The 20964-nt window shown below is 40.6% G+C and overlaps 1 protein-coding gene across 3 annotated transcripts in view; it reads right to left on the bottom strand.

Moving 5' to 3' along the window:
- Positions 1-476: 476 nt before the first annotated feature.
- Positions 477-20964, bottom strand: part of CDH18 (cadherin 18) — a 195126-nt gene continuing 174638 nt past the window's right edge. For 2 of the 3 annotated variants that reach the window (XM_050891432.1, XM_050891430.1), the window contains 2 exons: positions 3079-3330; positions 477-1525 (listed from right to left, as the gene is read on the bottom strand). In XM_050891432.1, the coding sequence (XP_050747389.1) occupies positions 1035-1525; positions 3079-3330 (743 nt within the window). In that variant the 3' untranslated portion in view covers positions 477-1034. Of the gene's footprint in view, positions 1538-3078; positions 3331-20964 lie in introns of all 3 variants that reach the window. The other variant, XM_050891431.1, reaches the window with a different exon arrangement.

Consider the following 20964-nt stretch of genomic DNA (forward strand, 5'->3'; position numbering starts at 1 on the left):
AATGTCTTATCAGCAGCTCTATTTTGCTTTTAGTCACACACGGAAATAGAGAGACATTATGATTAAGAGCTCTGTGTTTTAAACTGACTGTGGTAGCTCCTGGATTCAGACCAGCAAAAGACTTGAAAAGCTTCATCTATTGACGTCAGTGAAGCACAGTGAACCAAACAACTGCATAGTTTAATGGTGCTGCCATTGTTTTTATTGAAAGAGCCTATGCTTCATCTGCTTTGCTGCATAAAGAGTACTTTGGACCCATTCCATTTAAATGGATGATGTTCCCATGAAAAGACAAAAAGAAAAAGCACAACACTGGAAACAACAGTTCCTCTAGCAGGCAGTAACAGAGCAGGTCTGGGGTAATGGGCTAGAGCCATGTTTGAGCTAACAGCTAATGATGTCCTCCCTCTGTTAGCTGGTTATGGATGAAAAGATTATGAAGGACATAATGAAATGACATCATCTCAATGCAACCTGCTAATTCGATAAGATTAAATCATCAAAGGACCATTTATTTAAGAGGACAGGTGTGGCTTATCCCTTCTGTAAAGGAAACAGACTGTTAGCACTTCTCACACTGATAGTAAACCCCATTGGCTACCTCACATTGGGATCACAAGGCCTAGAGCACAGCTAGAAATGCAACATCACAACCACCTGCAAGAGATTTGCTCCTCCATTAGCTATCTTCCTAAACAGGCATGACATAAACTTACTGTAGCCTGGAGATGTTAAGCATATTGCAATAAAAATGTCATTGCTTGGCTTTACTTTAGGTATTGTTACAGATACGGTACCACAGACTTTATTGAGCAATTAAAAAATATACACAAGGGACAATAGCTTCTTTTTTCTGTATTTTTCAAAATTTGACTTTCTTCCAATTGGAGAACCCAGTTTCAAATATGAAAAGGGCACTTGTTCTACAGTAACTGCATACAACTTGCTCAGTTCCAAGTACTGTATTCATTTTTTGTTACCGTTGCTGTCATTATATCTCCAGCTGTTTAGGAACTTCTCTGTTCGAATTACAACTAAGTTGTTCTTTCTGATTCTATTTCCCCATAGAGTTCAGCTAGCTTCTTGAACTCGGGTCCCCAGTCTCCAAGGTAATTATAATCCTGGTCAGAGTGTGTTGTGGCTGAATCCAGAGAGCTGATAGATCCAGCTTCTGATCTATGACCCTCATAGGCATATGTCTGTAGGGAGTCGTACGGGGGCACGCTGGGGTCCAGATCAGCCTCTACCAGTCTTTGTTTAATGAACTCCTGAACATCTATACTGTCAAGGCTTGAGGAGGGATGATGTCTGGGCACAAGACGAACTTCAGGACGAACATCCCTCCGGTATTTTAGCTCCTCAGCAGCTGATGGATTCCGCAGTGCTGTGATGTCAAATGCTTCTGTGTCTTCTTCTCCACCACCCTCATCATCATACGTCACAACATTTTCCCGGACGTCTTCTTCTGAAATGATTAAAGGCTCCTTCTTGCTACGTCTTAGGGTGATGAAAAGGACCACAATTGCTAAAGAGAAAACTGCAGATATTAGAGTAGGTTTAAAGTTTACATCTGAAGTAAGTAGATATATGCTAAACAAATAGCAGATACTAAGTCACAAATACAGAGGTGTAATATTTTCAGGCTAATATTGGTATTTGGGATCATTATGTCAGGGCACATGTCTGTAACAAATGGTGACCACACCTGTCCAATCTGGAAAAGAGCGGACTTATATTCCTAAGTGAGCAATGCCTTTGTTGTGTAACGTGTTACCTGAAGATAGATTACCGTATGCCTGGAAAGCATCCATGAAATCCATACAGCTGTGTTTTGACATAGCAACATGCCAAAGTGCAACAGGCTGAGACCACACAATTAAGGGGAAAATTAATAATGCTGTACTGAAACTACAAACTTCCAATACAGCCTGGTCTTCCAAAGGGTCAGTAAAGAGCACTCTTCTACTGTATATTTTCTTTGCGGGGATTGCTGGGGTTTCTTGAGCCAATAATGAAATCTGCTAGTTAGATTATTAGGGATCTCATAAAGGACATAAAAAAGGATAACTTTCTTTCAGCTAAATGAGACATGAGTAACTAGGGCTGACATTTTCCAGAAGCATTGTTAAGGGCTTTCAGTGCTTCATTAAAACCAATGTTTAGCATATATACTGAATTAAAATGTAAAAGGTTTATTTTTTTCCTTATGAATATTCAATCTTGTATGATAAAATATAAGATTATAAACTAAATGTATTACTACACATTTTAAAACAGCTTTCTAACAAGGAAGTTCTGAAGTAAGCTGTGAGGAAAGTAGTCTTTAGAAAAAGTAGAGCCTCTGGAAAAAAATCCTCAAAATCTCCTATGTGGGTCACACTGCAATTCTCATTATTTCTTGCTGTCTCTATAAGAATGCAGAAAGGCACATGAGTAGTACAGAGCTATGTACCCAGCAAGTTGTGCCTCTGCCAGAAAAAAAAAAAAAAAAGAATATTAACTAATGGGTAACATTCAAATTGGCCTGGGCAAAAAAAAAAAAAAAAAAGTCAAGAGAAAATGTACTTGCAATGGCATTTATCTAATGGAGTCATCTTATAGTCTCATATGTCCCTTGCCCCTGTGGATTATGTTGTGCATTGCTATCAGCTTATCCCACAAAGGTAATTAAGAAATGGCTTCTGTACAGTGCTAATGGTGCTTCTTACAGTGTAATGCATTTCAAAAAGCTTTCCTCTTTTCTATCTTTTTTCACACTGTTCTAGACATGGAATTAGAGTCAGTGGCTTTTTGAAATCTTTCTAATTTACAGAAAAAAGATCTGCAGTGCTAATTACTTGATAACCTCTGAAAAATAATTTCTAGTGGATTCCAGATATTCATGAATGTACTTTAAAGGCATTTTTCCCTATTAATTTTAGCTAAACCTTTCCCCCTAATCACAGCTATGTGTTTCTAATTACCTCCTACTACCAGGCAGCCTCTGGTTCAAAAACATATCATATTAAAAATTTCTGCCCTGTCACATTCAGAGAGCCAGTGGAAGGATAGCATTACTTAATATTGAAAATGGCTTACCAAGAAGAATCACAACACAGAGCAGGATTGCAATTAAAGCTCCTGTGCTCAAGCCAGCTGAGGAGAGGAAAGCTTCAGCATGGCAAGTTCTCACTCGTCCATCTCTCTCACAGGCACAAACCCTAATTGTGAGAGTACTGCTGCTGCTGAGAGGGGGCACTCCACCGTCAGAAATCAAAACTGGGAGGTAATAGATCTCTTGAGTGGTTCGACTGTATCTCCTTCGTCTTGTCAGGATACTGGCTGTATTATCTACAATATCAAAACCAGAATATCACTTTAATGAAGCAAAAAATGAAAAATGTTATTAATTGTTTGTTTCCGTCGAGTAGAAGCATGGGACATCTTAAAACTAGACAGTCCTAATCTGTGAAAATGCACCATCTAGAATTAAAATTTGTCAGGAAGCATTTGTGGCCAACAGAGGAAAAAGAGGAGGTGGGGAAAGTAATTAGCATGACATAAATAAGATTATTTAAGCTCATGTACTTTTCTTAGAGTCTAAATGAACTTTGACAAACATTTTGGGCCCAGTCTGCAAGTGTTTTAATCCCGTGTTATGCTGTTGGTAGTATATGGACACTTGTAAATGTGAATACCTGGAATTCTGAGAATATCTGTTTTGGAATTCATCCACAACATAAAATCCTCTTGATTCTCAGAAGAATGTTAAAAGGTCTTTAGTAAAAGTTAAAATAAGACTTTCATGTTCTCCTGTTTGTGACAAGTTTTATAGATCAAATGAGCTTTCAGAAACATCTGAAAGGACAGTGGCCAAAGACTCATGCGGTGGAGAGGTCAGGAGGAAGAAGGGAAGGGAAGAGGGATGGAGGAAGGGAAGGGAAAGGAAGGGGAAAAGAGCAGATATTACATGTTCTAAACTGTTAGAGGTTAAAGGTAAATAAGCAAAGGGGAGATAGCGATGTAAGATTTTGTCACTATTATGTTACCTACAGGTCCATCTGGCATATATTACAGTCAATGAGAATACTAATGCTTATTACACACACATTGCAAGAGCATTTATAGGCACTAATTAGGATAGTAAGCTGCCACCCATATCCCTTTAAGTCCAAGAAATTAAGGGGCATAAAGAGAGTGCAGGGGAAGAAATGCTATGATGATATATAGTTATATCTTATTTTCATATGTGTAAAATTTAGTTTTAATTTGTTGCCACCTCTTTAAAAGTACTGGCCCCTGAATAAGAGCCCACAGATAAATCAAACAAAATTGGAGACAGTGAGAAATCAGAGACATGAGTGGTTGTGGACAGAGAGAGATGGGGACTGAGAAATGGGAAGAGAGATTGGAAGAAAAGAGCTCTCCTCTTGCACTGCTTGTCCATGATTAACAGTCACACAGTTTCCAAATTGCAGGGTTGTGGGTTTGGAGTTTTTTAACAAAAAACACAGGGGTGATAAGTGCAAAAATACGTCTGCTGGATTTCTCATCCTATTACAAACAAACCAGAAAATTTCTTCTTTTTCCTTACCACTGTAGCTACAGCATTAAATGGGTTTATCATAATCTATGGAAAAATGAAGTCTGTAGCTCTTTGTGAAATTCTAGTGCAACAATACAGCTAGTGTGGCATATTTTAGCCCACAGGACTGATCATTTTCCACATGCATATTTGAACAGAGGAGTTAAGTTTTTGTTTAAACTGGATACAAACTGTTTACCAGGTGACTACTCTTCATGCCACACCTTCTGTCAAGCTCTGTGCCAAATTTTAAAACATTCATTTTAACTCACTTCTCTCAACGTTTTGCTTTTGCATATCACCTAACAGTGACACTGAGAAAAACTGGTAGTATAGCTCTATATCAGCATAATATCATAACTTATTTGGTAACAGGTTTCACACAAGAAATATATATGAGGTGGGAAGTGACACCTTTGCTGCTGAGCCAAGAACTGAGCATCATGTTCCACTGCATTGAAGTTCATTAGCTTTTCTTCTCCACCCCCTCTACTTATCTTCTTGGAAATCTCCAGCATGGTGAGTTTTTTTTTTCTTCTCGCTTGCAGTGGGTGCAAAATATGATTTTATTTATTTATTTGCAGTAGGCCTTGAAGCCCTCTTCTACTTGTTCATGTCAAGGTATACTTTTGATGACTGAATCCCAAGATTCATGCCAACTTCCTCTTTAGAGGCATGACACCAGCCACTTATAATGCCATTTATATTCATTCCATTTACAGACCCTTACTGAAACCAGAATGAGATGAACAGATAATTCTTTCATCTGAAAAAATCTGACACAGAGTAAGATCACCACATTGTGGAAATGATATTTCCATAGAGGTTATAAAATACCTATGATACAACATACTCTTTTCCTTACAAAGTTACTTACTACACCCCCCCCAATAAAAAAGTATTTTCAATAACCTGCAGAAGAACCCCAACACAGAGGTGATTAAAAGATATACAGTAAATCAGTATTTTCTTTTGATAGAGGGTTGTAGAAATGATTCCTACATAACTACAGCATATGACATGCAGAAATATTTCTTTCATTTTTATAACAACTCTGTTAAACTTTAGCTCTTCTCCATATTGCTTAATCTGGGCTTGTGAAACCTTATAAAAACATACTGTGGTATTCTCATTAATGCTGACTTTTTTCACTATCTTATTGTTATGAAATAAATGATTATTCTGCAACTAGACTAAGGAGCAAAGTGTTCTGTGTTATAATTGAGTCGATTGAAGAAATCAAGCTTGATATCACTGAAATTCAGATTGCATTTATTATATAAAGAAAACTCTTCCCTAAAGCAGACAGAGCAGTGGCCTTAAGGCCATAATTACAGACTATGTCCATCCATGGAGGTCTTACTAGGCTCTGCCAGTCTAATTCTAAGATATGCGGAAAAGTCCCAAGTATTTTACAAATTTGGACCAGCTTGTTCTTTAATACATGTATGGTCTTCTACTTTTAATTGAATGCAGTACATGAACAATCTCAGTGATCTATTTTAAAATACTCCTAAAACAAGGAAATAATCTTATGGAACGTGGATTACAGAGGTAGATTGCCTGCATGTCTTTTAATTTTTCAACACATATATTGGTATAATCAGGGGGTAAAGTAAGCAGCTGTTTTATCTTTCTGCTACATAATGTTGCATAAAAAACTTTCGCTTGCCTTTTTTTAATAATATCTTGCTCATTTGCCACTCTCTCCCTTCTTTTATGCTAGACTGTCAGTCCCAACTTCGCTAATACTACTGGAGGACACAGGTAAATCTTCAGTGGTTCAAAGAGGGAAACTACCATAGAATACAAAATGACCTTCAGGTGGTCTGCCTGTCAGCTGCCAAAGCAGTGGCAGACTGGGCTCTAGATACAGCCCAAGAGCAGAAATAAACTCACATATCTGTGATTAGTAGGGAACTTCAAACGAATACATATTTTGCATAAAAAGAAGTTAATGTTCACAGTATATATATAAGGTGATGAGTGCTGCTTCTGCCTTTCTACATTCAGAAAAAAGCTTCATCATCACTTCTTCCATATGTTTGAAAAAATCCACTGACTTTCTAGTTGTTCAGAATCCAATTTATAATTGCTTCCCTTCCTTGAAATGTAACTTGTTACAGATTATTAGCAGAGCTCCTCTCTAACAACTTCTCTTTTTATCTCCTGCAGTTGCAGGCTGTTAAACAAAACAAGGCCGGGGAGTGAGTATGATCCCTGGAACACCGACTGTTCACACTGCTACATTTTAGCACTCTCCCAGGTATTTTGTTGGTCTGGGCTAACTGGGACTCCCTCACAAAACACCCAACCACAGTCAGAGTTAATAACATACACCAGGGACCCTTCCCAGCAGGCAGTATGGACCAGAGCGCACCAGGTTTGTCTCCTCCCACTTTACACAGTGCTTCAACATTATTCCAACAGCCTGAAGATCCTTAAGCATCCCTAAACAGCCTCGTGCTACACACTCTGCAGCACAAAACTTCCTTTCACGACACGGTAACACTGCTCTGTTGGGCTGCAATACAACTTTCACATTATTTCATAAATTCAGAAGAGAAAAAAACACATAATAATGAAATCTGAGCTCCATTGGGTACTACATAGGGTCCAGAGGAGGTAGAAGGCCAAGTGCTATGTAATGTACACAGCCTGTGTTATTAAGCTTCATTGCAAGAGAACAGTCACAGTCCTGTTTTACTTTGTGAGTTGTTGCTCTTTTTTCTTTTTTCCCTCAGCACCAATACTGCCACAATAAACTAAAGTCTGAGTGGTCACCTAGAAATCCCACTGAAGTCATTAAAGAAGTGCAACACTCCCATATGCACTTTTTAGCACATGTACTTATCAACAGAAAGGGAAAGCAATTTCAAAGAAGTGACAGTTCTAAGGAGAATTATCTTTCAAGTTACAACAAATGAGAAGATGACAATCACACAACAAAGTTATCCAGAAATAATACCTTAAAAACCTAAGGATATGTTCAAGGACTCAGTTTGAAATGTAATTCCCTATTGGTAGTAAGTGACACTATATCCATGAGCTAAGCATTAATATTAACAACTGTCATGTCTCTCATCCAAAAAGAAAAAATTCTCAGATCTTATACTGCTAAATCCGAAAGGTGACAGCAAGTGTTATTACCAATAATAAGAACAGTCTTTCATTTCTGCTTAATACTCTACTTTATTTCTGTTACGGTGTCTACAAGCCCCAAACACTTCAGTTCAGCTACCTTGTCCATATAAGAAAATCCTGCAAAATTTTGTCCATGTGGATCTTCCTGGGCCTATACCCAAAGAAGGTCCAGTATTCAAATTCGAGCAGGAAAGCATAACCTCCTCCTTCCATTCTCCGGCATAAATCTAAAAAAGAGTGAATGATCCAGTATCACCATACAGCTACAGAAGCAGCGATGAAAATGCGGGCTGAAAAGAAAAGCATCAGAGACCGAATATAATGAAGAAAAACTGAGGATTCCTGAGCAGGAATCTAGCAGTAATGAAAGGATTTAAGCACAGTCACTATTGGCAAAGATGTAAAGGAAAGAGCATTGAGATGTGAGCATATATGCTATAAGGATAACTGTGGACAGATGGGGGAAAAATTGTGAGGACAATAAATAAAAACTGTGAGAAAAATAAAAACGAAAGACCAAAATGACAAAATGGATAAACTAGACAATTCAAATGTTACAGTGAAAAAATCTGAAAAGACCTACAATTAAACCACGCTTCTCTGGGGTGGAAGGTCTTGCCAAACAAGGAACTGACATTGTTATACCGCACATAATAAATACAAATGGATAAAACAGACATTTTTTTCTTTTAGTGTTGTATTTGTTCTTTCGACATTAAATTGTTTTTCTTGTATTGTTAACATCATAGAATTAAATATTAGTATAAGACACAATTTTAGGCAAAGAAGGAGCCAGAATCAAATTTTTAATTTCAAAAATTTGCTATGGTGAATTTATGTTGTTTGTATTCTCTTGAATAATAACTAGATTTCTGTAGAAACAGATGTTACATGGCATACACCCAGGAGATTCTGTAACAACATACACAATTATAAGCATTGTCAAAGAAACAATGTAAAGCTTTTCCTTCAGTTTCACAAATTTGAACACAAATAAAAAGTATGACCATAATCTTTTGGGCACTGGCATGGAAATTTTCTGTTCCCAATATCATCAGAGGTGTTAATTCTCACTATTACTCTCACTATTAGAGTTACATATAGTAACTCTTAGTGCATGCCTGTGCGTACATGTAAATAAAATACTGGAAAGTAATTCAGCTCTCATGTACTATTCTTTCTCATTAAATCTTTTAGAATATTTTACAAATGAGATCTCTCACACTTTTACAGAGAAGGAAACCGCGTCTAAGAACTGATTTTCTGAAGGTCACTGAGAATCAAATATAGTGGAAAATGACCAAAGCTAATGACATATTGGCATAATACAGAAATCATGTCTCTACAGTTCTAGGCAGAGCTCTGTTCTTGAGGACAATCGTATGTAAAGGTATGCCAATAAAATGAATAGGTAATAAAAGTTTAGCCAAACCGCAGTACCAACTGCATCCTGACAGCTATTCTGATGTTCTAAGCTTCCTTGTTTTAATTGTTTACATTCCTTATCAAAAACTATTGGAGGACCCACTGAGAGAGGAACTAGAAAGACAGCAACTTTTAAGAGAAGGATCTTAGCATGAAACAAAAAAATCCCACAAACTGTAAAAGCTACAGGCAGCAAAGTATGAAGACAGATGCTGATGACCTAGGAAAGCATTTACTGAGGGGGAAAAAAAAAATAAAAAAGAAGTTATATCAACAAAGCTAGTTTGAAAGGGAGGAGATGGGTCATGGATTGAGAAATTCCTTTCATACCTGAAAACAGATACAGCAGATAGACAGGGAAGACAAATGTATAGGATAGCAGCAATAGCACTAGCATGATGAGAACTACAGATCTGATTCTTTTAGGCCTGGAAGGAAAGACCTTTTTATCTCCATAGATTTAAACTGTGAACTTCACCTCTGAGAAGTATGATAAGAAACAGGACTCGCTGGAGACGAAAGGGCTGACTGCTAAGGGAAATTAACAACTCCAACATAGGGAAAGAAAGATTTATGTGATTCCTTGTGGTGCACATTGCCCCATTTCATGATCTAAACTTTCTCACATTTGGGCTGTGCTTTGCAAACATGGCAATTAGAATTTAAGATTCATCTCAAGTGGGTTTGAGGTTATTTGGGAAATTCTGCATGGCTCTAACACAGCAGCTCTTCACACTCGGAAGATGTGGTAGTTTATTAAGCCAGACTGTACCCTGTATACAAGGCTGTTACCACATTACTCTTTCCATCATCTCTGCCTTTTTACACTGAGCTTCTGAACTAAGAAAAGAAAGGAGGGCATAGGAAAATCAAGGAAGCTGAGATACAATGATAACACCATGGAAGGTGACTACTGGAGCACTTTGGAGGATATTCATTTATTATTCACAGTTTGAGAATTCTGTTGACACATTATACTTTACAGGCAGACACAAGAGAAATGGAAGTAAAAAAAGAGAGTAAAAACCTGTTTATAGCTTAAGGCATGTTTTAATTTTCAGCTCTGCTTATATCAGCAGTTCAACTTCTATAACTTTTCTGAGAAGTCATAACTAATTAAAACCAAAGAAAATATATTGGAATGGTTTGCATTTCTTATATTTCTAAAGTTAGAGCAGTTAATGTGTTTACGTGGGACTGTATTGACAGGCATTTCTGTTTCATTTCTTTACTGATAATTCTTGTAGATATTTTTTGTTTTGTGCTGGCTTCAAAGCTATTGCCACTGGGCAAAAAGCTATTGCCACTTTCTAGTTCAGTGGGTAGCAAAAATGAAAAGCAACATAGAAGACTTTTGGGGCCTGAAACATAGTTATTTGCTTATGGGTTGGTTTGTGAAACACCAACAGGTAGTAGCACTGAAAAGAAATGCATGAAGAACCTATACACTATGCACTAACTTACCTATCTGATCAATCTTTGATCCAACTTTTTTAAATCAAAAAATCATCAAAGATGTTCAGAGGACTGAGGAAGAAAAATGTCTCCCTCTATGGTAGCTAGTCCTGGTTTTCTGTCCTTTGTACTCGTGGTAGAATTCCTTTTTTACTTTCATATGTTGATTCGGTGATAATACCTGCTCAGGCATTCAACTGCTTACAGTAACAGCACTTCTATGGACTGTACTTACAGTCACCACGCATAATGCTAACTTTGCACTTTCTCAGATATCATTTCTCTCAGGTTACAACTTGTCTTCTTTACAGGATGATATTTCATGGAAGGGCAGTAGTAACTTGCAATACTACATAACCAGAGCAAGCATGCCACTGATGTAAATGAAGGCAGGAACTATGTAGCTGTTTCCCACTCATGTTGTGTTGCAAACCGGGGGTTTCAACCTGACCTTTTTTAATGCCACTTCAGACTCTCTAGAGCAACTAAGACGTGGTCTGGTATCTGGCATGCTTATTTGGAACTTTAAAGCCCTAAAGTCAGTTTACTGGCCTGCTACAGACGTCTTGTGCAATATGGTTGGAGATAAGAATTTTACACGTATCAGGGAAGAGAGATAAACAGAAACTTCTGCAAGGGAATTCACGCTGGGATGGGACGAATTACTCTGGAGGTTGCTCTCTTCCTAAAAGATCTTTTTTTTACTCATTTTTGATCTGTGACACAGGAAAAATGTTAATTTGCATCACAGGCATGGGTGGATGAACACATTACAAATTTCATTTTATCCAGATGCCACTGAACTCATTGTGCTCCAGATTTTATAGAAAACCAGGTCTCTGCTTCTGTGGGTATTAAAGTATCTTGTGGTATAACATTAAGAAAAAGGAATCTCCAAAGGGATAGTATCAGAAAAATGGCCTACCTTTGTTCCAACTCCAGAATATTCTCCATCACTGAGCAATTTTCAAAAGGCCAGATCTTTGAGAAAAGTGGGCAGAGGGGAAAAATAAAACTGCAAATATTTTTGTGAAATGAAACCTTTGTCCTGAAGAAATAAAAGGAGAGAACAATTGCTAAGCATTCTCTAGGGAGTTGTTCTTCCTTGAAAGTAAGGTAAACTTTGTCTACTTTCAGATGTCAGCAGTCTTTATTAAAGTAAGAGAATGTACCAATCTTATTGGCCATGTTGGGTGAATGTGCACAGTCTCTGCACTAACCCTTATCGTCCAGGAAATTTACAATACCCATTGGTGCATCCATGGTAGACTGTATATCTTGTGACAAAAAATACCACTGGCAAAACAGTACTTTACAGTACATAAAATTCATAAATGTTCTCTTGCACCTAAGTGAACTATTCTCTGAGGGTTCAATCTTTTGCCAGCTCCCTGAAAAGTGTTGTGTAACGTCTGAAAGAGGTTTCTAATAGGCAACAAAATAGGCAGAAAGAGGGAATGAATTTTTTAAACTCAGAGGGAGAGACAGACAGACCATGCAAATGTGTGTGTCTATATACTAACGGTTGGAGATATCATATCAATGACATATGGTCACATGCATTTTCCACCAAACTAACAAATTTTGACAAATATATCAACCATTCTTTAAGCATCTGGAAAAATATTATGATTCTTTCAGGATAAAAAAAGTACAATTTTAAGATTCAGTACTTAGAAACAGCTCTATTGTGCAGAAGTTCTTTCATCTTTCCTCTGATTCCCCAACAGAAGGTGGTTTTAGTTTCATATTGCCTTGGCAAATTTTTAATGGGACAACAAAAAGCAAATATTACTGATTAGGCAAAAAGTTTAAATTTGAGATATTACACACAAGTGAAAAAAGCATTAAAAAATTAGCTATGATAACATCCTAAAAACCAAAGTGGGAACACAGATCACAATTAACTGAGTTATGTAGCATCTGAACTGCAACATAAAAGCACCTCCAGATTAAAAAAGTATTTGGCTGCTCAGGTTTTAATAGAAATTGCAACATTTTTCTGGACAGAATAAATTGTAAACAGCCCTGTTTTAATTAAAAAGCCTTCATAAGTACAATTCCCAAACAAACAAAAAGGCATCTTCCCTGTGTTTACTCTCTACAATTGCAGGAAATGATTACAACTTAATGTGTTTTCTTTGTACAGCAAAGAAATTCTACTGCAGCTCTTGTTCTGTCTTGCTTACTTGTGTACAGATACTGCATCATTTTGTTGGCTGTCCTCTTGTTCATACTCTTAAGCCTTTACTCTCTCTGAATAGTACTTTGTCAGTATATAAAAAACCTCAAATAGCAACAAAGAATCTACTGTAGCTTAAGAATCCAGTAAGTAGGGAAAAAGGTATATTCTGTCTTTTCTGTTTTTTGCTTTAAAATGAAAATTGTAAACACCAACAGAATCCAGAAGGTGATCCAAGCAACTCCTGGGTTCTGCTGGACTGCATATTTGGTATAGCCCTATGGCTGTCTCCTGACCTACGTTTCCCTGAGGGTTTTAAGTGCTGCATTACGAGGGTGCATATTCAAAGGCTGGAGCTTTAACATTGTGGATTGTTACTGAGTAAAGGCACAAGTTCAGGCTCAAGAGATAAAAGTTTAACTGGTCATATGATCAATTATCTGGACTGACGCTTTAATATCTATTTCCTCTGCTGAAGCCGTAGAATATTATTGACCTGAATCATGCATATGCTGAGATTGTACATTGCTGCATCTATACAGGTAGGTAGGGACAAACTACGCAATCTTATGCTTGTGCAAGTCCTCTAGATTACAGTCAAACTGCATAGATATAAGTGTTAATATTTAAAGGTCCAATTCACTGCTATAGAGTCTTTTGATCTTGTAGCTCTACTGATGATAATGGAGGAGGGGAACATTCAGGCAATAGTGTATTTGGGCTCAAAGGGCAGAAGTCTGTTGTTCTGGGTTATGAAAACAAGGGAAGAAAATGTCTACTGAGATTTTTGTGAAATGAAACCTTTGTCCTGAAGAAATAAAAGGAGAGGATGACTGGATCCAAAGATGACTGCAAGAGAAATATAGCTTTGCAGTGACAGATACAGCTACCACTGACTACCACTTTCAATGTGACATCGAGATTTTGGTTTTTATTCTGCAAAACATTACTGAAAACTCTCTTAAGGCAATTGCTGTAGTTCTTTTTTCTTTAAAAAACATAACAAACAAACAAAGAAAGCCCTCCAAGAATGCCAGCCTTTATAGAACTATTAAATCCAGAGGTAAAAATAGCAGCTATCTTGTGTTAAGAGCATTCTGATTCTTTTTAACAGCTGATACTCAAAAACATGAGTTTTCAAAAGTGCAAACTTGTCACAGTCGTAAGAAAAGCCTCTTCTGCCCACCGTCTCTCAGCTATTTCCTAGAATAGAAAGCAACAGAAATTCCATTTCTGAATAGGAATAGATGATAAATATGAAAGTTGTAAACACTAGGTAACTGGATATTGTGACTGCACTTTATAAGTGTCTCACTGATATTTTACATATCGATTGTATCACAAAGAGAAGGTCCCAATAAAGCACAGTGTTTAAACAGTACAATCAGTGTCATGTGCCGAGCAAAACAGTGACAATGCTTTTGTTTTTAAGATGAATTTCTTGTTATGATTTGAGTTAAACTGTCATTGTGTTAATTATATGGGCAAATTGGAAATTGCATTTCTGGAGTCTCTACACGTAGAAGTTTTATGCAAGATGCTACAGGAAGTGCATACTTACTTTTTGTATCTCCTTAGGTGAATGCACAACAGGCCTTTACCTTAAAGGACACCTTTTCCAGTTCCTTCCCCTACTTCCCTCTGCCAAATCCAACTTAGAATAGTCCAAACACTGCCTTCTGCTGTTGGTGGTAAAGTCATTGCTCATTGCTTTTGGGGAGGTAACAAGAAAGCAGCAAGTACTTACTGCTGCATACTTATATCCAAAGTGTGACGCTGCCGCATTAGAGATTTATGAAAAGTTCTCACCCTCTTATAAATCTGTGTAGGTAAATAACTTATGTTGATATACAGTCCTTAAAGTATAACACAGCATTTTCCACTGGTAATAAACACATATAATACAGATACTGATTAAAATATGTTCAAAACCATAAAATATCTACTTCATCATGAACCACAATTTTAATAGTTATTCAAAAGCACATCTTGATGTAAGTAACTTGTACTGTGTCCTGGGCTTGGCTGGGATAGGGTTAATTTACACAAGAGGCTGGGAGGAAGCACGGCCAGAATGGCTGACCCAAACTAGCCAAGGGGATATTCAATACCATACTGACATCATGCTCGGTATATAACTGGGGGAGCTGGCCGGGTGGAGCGCTATCACGGCTCGGGAATGAGCTGAGCATAGTGTTCCAGGTGGTGAGCGACTGCATTGTGCAACACTCGCTTTACAAACTCTTTTGTTAGCATTATTGCTATTATTATTCCTTCTCTCCTTGTGTTGTTCTATTAAACTGTTCTTATCTCAACCTGCGAGGTTTTACCTTTTTCTTTCGGTTCTCCTCCCCATCCCACCGTGGGGGCGGGGGGAGCGAGCGAGCAGCCACGTGGTGCTTAGTTGCCAGCTGGGCCTAAACCACGACAATCCTTTTTGGTGCCCAATGTGGGGCACGACAGGTTGCGATAACGACAGATCTGACCAGAGCGTGTTAAAACAAAATTTGTTATACTTTTTTTTTTTTTTTTTTTTAATATTAGGTAAATAGTCACTGGTCACAATGTTGGTTCATTTGTTCACATGGTGGTGTTATGTAAATTCTTACATGCGCTACGTATTCCCTGTGGTGATGTTTATCACCTCTGGGAGAGGGATCAGGACTATCATTTTGCTGTACTGGGTAATGTCAACTTACGATATGGTTACATCACCGGTCATGAGGTTAAGCTGGTATTTGTATGGGGCATTGTTGTCATGCCCGTACCTCGGGCACCTTCTCTTGGAATTTATTAGTAACTGCACCCAGTCCATGGGGAAGACGGGGGGGATAATTTCTCCGGCTCTTTCACCTCCTCTTTCTCCTTCAGGGTAATTACAACAGCTTTTGAGAATTTTGAATACCCTTGGGATGTTCAAACCAGCATGTTCTTATTGCTATGTCTCCTGAATGTGTCTCAGGTTTTCTTTAGGGCTACAAAAAAAATTTCTAAAGAATACTACCCAGAGATCTGCCCCAAGGCTGGATAGTCATGGGTGGCATGGCATGTGGAAGAATATAGGCAGGTATCTAGAGAACTTCTCACCTCCAACGGTTTGGAACTTCACTCCCAAACAACTACAGAACCCTGATAAAGTGATAGAATATCTGAAAGGAAAATGCTGTGGCTATCCAAAGAGGCACAACTTACCACACTGTGCTGGGCCCTGGCCAGTATCTACCAAACACTGCTCGATATTATGCAGCACCCTCAGGGGGAAGGGAGGGTAAACAGACCGACAGGCACTGCGGCTATTCCAACCCTCATGACAAGCACTGTGGCTACTCAAACCCCGGCGACAGGCACTGTGGCTACTCCAACCCCTGCGACAGGCACTGTGGCCACTCGAACCCTGGCAACAGGCACTGCAGCTGAACAAGAGAACTAACCCATGCCGGTATCAGTCGCCCCTGCACAGAAGAAGAAACACTCAAAAAAACCAACTCGCTTAGCAAAGGATGAAGGTGAACCAGGGTCATCATGAGAACAGAAGGAAGAGACAGAGACAGAGATAATCACCCGATCCCTATCCCTGTGTAAGCTGTGAGATACGTGAAAGGATTTCAGCCACCATCCAGGCGAGCACATTGTTACCTGGCTGCTCCGATGCTGGGATAATGGGGCCAGTAGCTTGGAATTAGAGGGGAGGGAAGCCAAGCAGCTGGGATCCCTTTCTAGGGAAGGGGGCATTGACAAGGCGACTGGAAAAAAGACACAAGCCTTCAACCTCTGGAGGTGACTTCTCTCAGGCATGAGGGAAAGGTATCCCTTCAAGGAAGATGTTGCATGTCACCCAGGCAAGGGGACCACCATGGAGAGAGGTATCCAGTACCTGAGGGAATTAGCCATGCTGGAGATGATTTATAATGATCCGGATAAGAAGTGGTTACCCGCAGATCCAGATGAAGTCCAATGCATGCAACCCGTGTGGTGGAAGTTTCTACAAAGTGCACCACTGTCATATGCCAACTCATTGGCGGTAATGTCCTGGAAAGAAGGCGAGGGACAAACGGTGGATGAAGTGGCTGCCCAACTCTGGCAATACGAAGGAAGTCTCTCTTCCTCCCTACAGGCCTGTGTTTCAGCTGTGGTGAAACTGTCCCGGGAGTTCTAGCAATTCAAAGAGGATATGTCCTACTCCCCACCTGTACAGGCCTGCATCTCAGCTATTAGGGGTAAGCATTCCTCTGCTCAAGAGAGAGAATATAGAAGGTACACACCATGGGGTACCCTGTGGTTTTACCTGCGTGACCATGGAGAGGACATGAGGAAGTGGGATGGCGAACCTACCTCGACCCTAGAGGCACGGGTACATGAACTGAAAGGAAAAACAATCACAAATGAGGGTTCTTCCAGGAGAAATGCCGCTCCAGTTTCCAGCGGGCAGTTCCCCAGACAGAGTAGGAGGGCTGATCTCACTTCTGATCCCCTTGAAGGGACTTCTGATTCAAGTTTACCAAAAGTGAGCAACAAATCCTATGACCAGGATTAGAGGGGCCCTGCCTCCAGCCAGGTGGAGGAAACGGACAAATGGGTCTATTGGACTGTGTGGATTCGATGGCCTGGCACATCACACCCACAGGAGTATAAGGCTCTAGTGGATACCGGTGCACAGTGTACCCTAATGCCATCAAGCTATAAAGGGGCAGAACCCATCTGTATTTCTGGAGTGACAGGGGGATCCCAACAGCTAACTGTATTGGAAGCTGAAGTGAGTCTAACTGGGAATGAGTGGCATAAACACCCCATTGTGACTGGCCCAGAGGCTCCATGCATCCTTGGCATAGATTATCTCAGGGGAGGGTATTTCAAGGACCCAAAGGGGTACCGGTGGGCCTTTGGTATAGCTGCCTTGGAGACAGAGGGAATTGAACAGTTGTCCACCTTGCCCGGTCTCTCGGAGGACCCTTCGGCTGTGGGGTTGCTGAGGGTTGAAGAACAACAGGTGCCAATCGCTACCACAACGGTGCACCGGCAGCAATATCGCACCAACCGAGACTCCCTGATTCCCATCCATACGCTGATTCGTCAACTGGAGAGCCAAGGAGTGATCAGCAGGACTCGCTCACCCTTTAACAGCCCCATATGGCCAGTGAGAAAATCTAATGGAGAGTGGAGACTAACAGTAGACTATCGTGGCCTGAATGAAGTCACGCCACCACTGAGTGCTGCTGTGCCAGACATGCTAGAACTTCAATATGAACTGGAGTCAAAGGCAGCCAAGTGGCACGCCACAATTGATATTGCTAATGCATTTTTCTCAATCCCTTTGGCAGCAGAGTGCCGGCCACAGTTTGCTTTCACTTGGAGGGGTGTCCAGTACACCTGGAATCGATTGCCCCAGGGGTGGAAACACAGCCCCACCATTTGCCATGGACTAATCCAAAATGCACTGGAAAAAGGTGAAGCTCCGGAACACCTGCAATACATTGATGACATCATTGTATGGGGCAACACAGCAGAAGAAGTTTTCGAGAAAGGGGAGAAAATAATCCAAATCCTTCTGAAAGCCGGTTTTGCCATAAAACAGAGTAAGGTGAAGGGACCCACACAAGAGATTCAGTTTTTAGGAGTAAAATGGCAAGATGGATGTCATCACATCCCAATGGATGTGATCAACAAAATAGCAGCTATGTCCCCACCAACTAGTAAACAGGAAACGCAAGCTTTCTTAGGTGTTGTGGGTTTTTGGAGAATGCATATTCCAAATTATAGTATGACTGTAAGCCCTCTCTATCAAGTGACCCGGAAGAAGAACGATTTTAGATGGGGCCCTGAGCAACAACAAGCCTTTGAACAGAGTAAACGGGAGATAGTTCATGCAGTAGCCCTTGGGCCAGTCCGGGCAGGACCAGATGTTAAAAATGTGCTCTACACTGCAGCCAGGGAGAATGGCCCTACCTCGAGTCTCTGGCAGAAAGCACCCGGGGAGACCTGAGGTCAACCTCTAGGGTTTTGGAGTCAGGGATATCGAGGATCTAAGGCCCGCTATACTCCAACTGAAAAGGAGATATTAGCGGCATATGAAGGAGTTTGAGCTGCTTCAGAAGTGGCTGGTACTGAAACACAGCTCCTGTTGGCACCCCGACTGCCAGTGCTGGGCTGGATGTTCAAAGGGAGGGTCTCCTCTACACATCATGCAACTGATGCTACATGGAGTAATTGGGTTGCACTGATCACACAACGGGCTCGAGTAGGAAACCCCAGTTGCCCAGGAATTTCGGAAGCGATCATAGACTGGCCAGAAGGCAAAGATTTCGGAATATCAGCAGAGGAGGAAGTAACACATGTTGAAGAGGCCCCACTGTATAACAAACTGCTGGGAAATGAGAAGCAATATGCCCTGTTCACTGATGGGTCTTGTCGCATCGTGGGAAAGCATCGGAGGTGGAAAGCTGCTGTATGGAGTCCTATGCGACAAGTTGCAGAAACTGCAGAAGGAGAGGGTGAATTGAGTCAGTTTGCAGAGGTGAAAGCCATCCAGCTGGCTTTAGACATTGCTGAACGAGAAAAGTGGCCAGTACTCTATCCCTATACTGACTCATGGATGGTGGCAAATGTGCTGTGGGGGTGGTTGCAGCAATGGAAGCAGAGTAACTGGTGACGCAGAGGTAAACCCATCTGGGCTGCCCCATTGTGGCAAGATATTGCTACCCAGCTAGAGAACCTGGTTGTAAAAGTACGTCACCTGGATGCCCATGTACCCAAGAGCCGGACCACTGAAGAACATCAAAACAACCAGCAGGTAGGCAAGGCTGCTAAGATTGAAGGGGCTCAGGTGGATCTGGACTGGCAACATAAGGGTGAATTATTTATAGCTTGGTGGGCCCATGACACCTCAGGCCATCAAGGAAGAGATGCAACATATAGATGGGCTCGTGATCAAGGGGTGGACTTGACTATGGACACTATTGCACAGGCTATCCATGAATGCAAAATGTGCTGCAATCAAGCAAGCCAAGCAGTTAAAGCCTCTGTGGCATGGAGGACGATGGCTGAAATACAAATATGGCGAGGCCTGGCAGATTGACTATATCACACTCCCACAAAGCCACCAAGGCAAGTGCCACTTGCTTACAATGGTGGAAGCAACCACTGGCTGGCTGGAAACATACCCGTGCCTCATGCCACTGCCCGGAACACTATCCTGGGCCTTGAGAAGCAAATCTTATGGTGACATGGCACCCCAGAAAGAATTGAGTCAGACAATGGGACTCATTTCCAAAACAACCTTATAGACACCTGGGCCAAAGAGCATGGTATTGAGTGGGTGTATCAAAATCCCTATCATGCACCCGCTTCTGGGAAAATCGAACAATACAATGGACTGTTAAAGACTACACTGAGAGCAATGGAGGGGTGGGACCTTCAAACATTGGGATACACATTTAGAAAAAGCCACCTGGTTAGTTAACACTAGAGGATCTGCCAATCAAGCTGGCCCTGCCCAATTGAAACTTCCATGTACTGTGGAAGGAGATAAAGTCCCTGTAGTGCACATGAAGAATATGTTAGGAAAAACAGTCTGGGTTAGTCCTGCTCAAGGACCTGGGTGCACTTGGTGGGTGATGCAGAAGGATGGGGAAGATCGATATGTACCTCAAGGGGATTTGATTTGGGGTGAAAATAGCCAGTGAATTAAAGTGTATGATGCTAATTGCTAAATAACTCTGCCACTGTATGTCATCATTACTACAGTTGCTATATGCTATGTCAATGGTATTACAGTAAGAATCACCCAAATCAATGAAGGATGGACTTTGATGAAACTGAGCAAAGTGCAGTGGTGATGGAACCTGAACTGGCTTCAGCAACTGGTGCCCAGCAACTTACTCAAGATCGACATCTTCAACCCGCAGACCGTGGGCGTGGGCAGCACCAAATACACCAGCCGTGAGCTCCGGATGCAGCATGCAACAATCCGATACCACACACCATCCCTCCTGCCCTGAAAGACTGTTACGACAGATGGAGCCCCAAAGTCATGGATTAAATGAACTCAACAGACACGTCAGAAGGATGGCCCATAGAGTAAGGGAATGATATCTTTGTATATATATTTATCTCAAAGGCAGGAAAAGTGGTGGTAAATAATTGGAAAGTGTAGGATCTGGGCATGACGTAGATGGTATAGAATAAGGCGTGGATAATG

This window comes from Gymnogyps californianus, chromosome 2 (assembly GCF_018139145.2).
Source record: "Gymnogyps californianus isolate 813 chromosome 2, ASM1813914v2, whole genome shotgun sequence".
NCBI classification, from domain to species: Eukaryota; Metazoa; Chordata; class Aves; order Accipitriformes; family Cathartidae; genus Gymnogyps; species Gymnogyps californianus.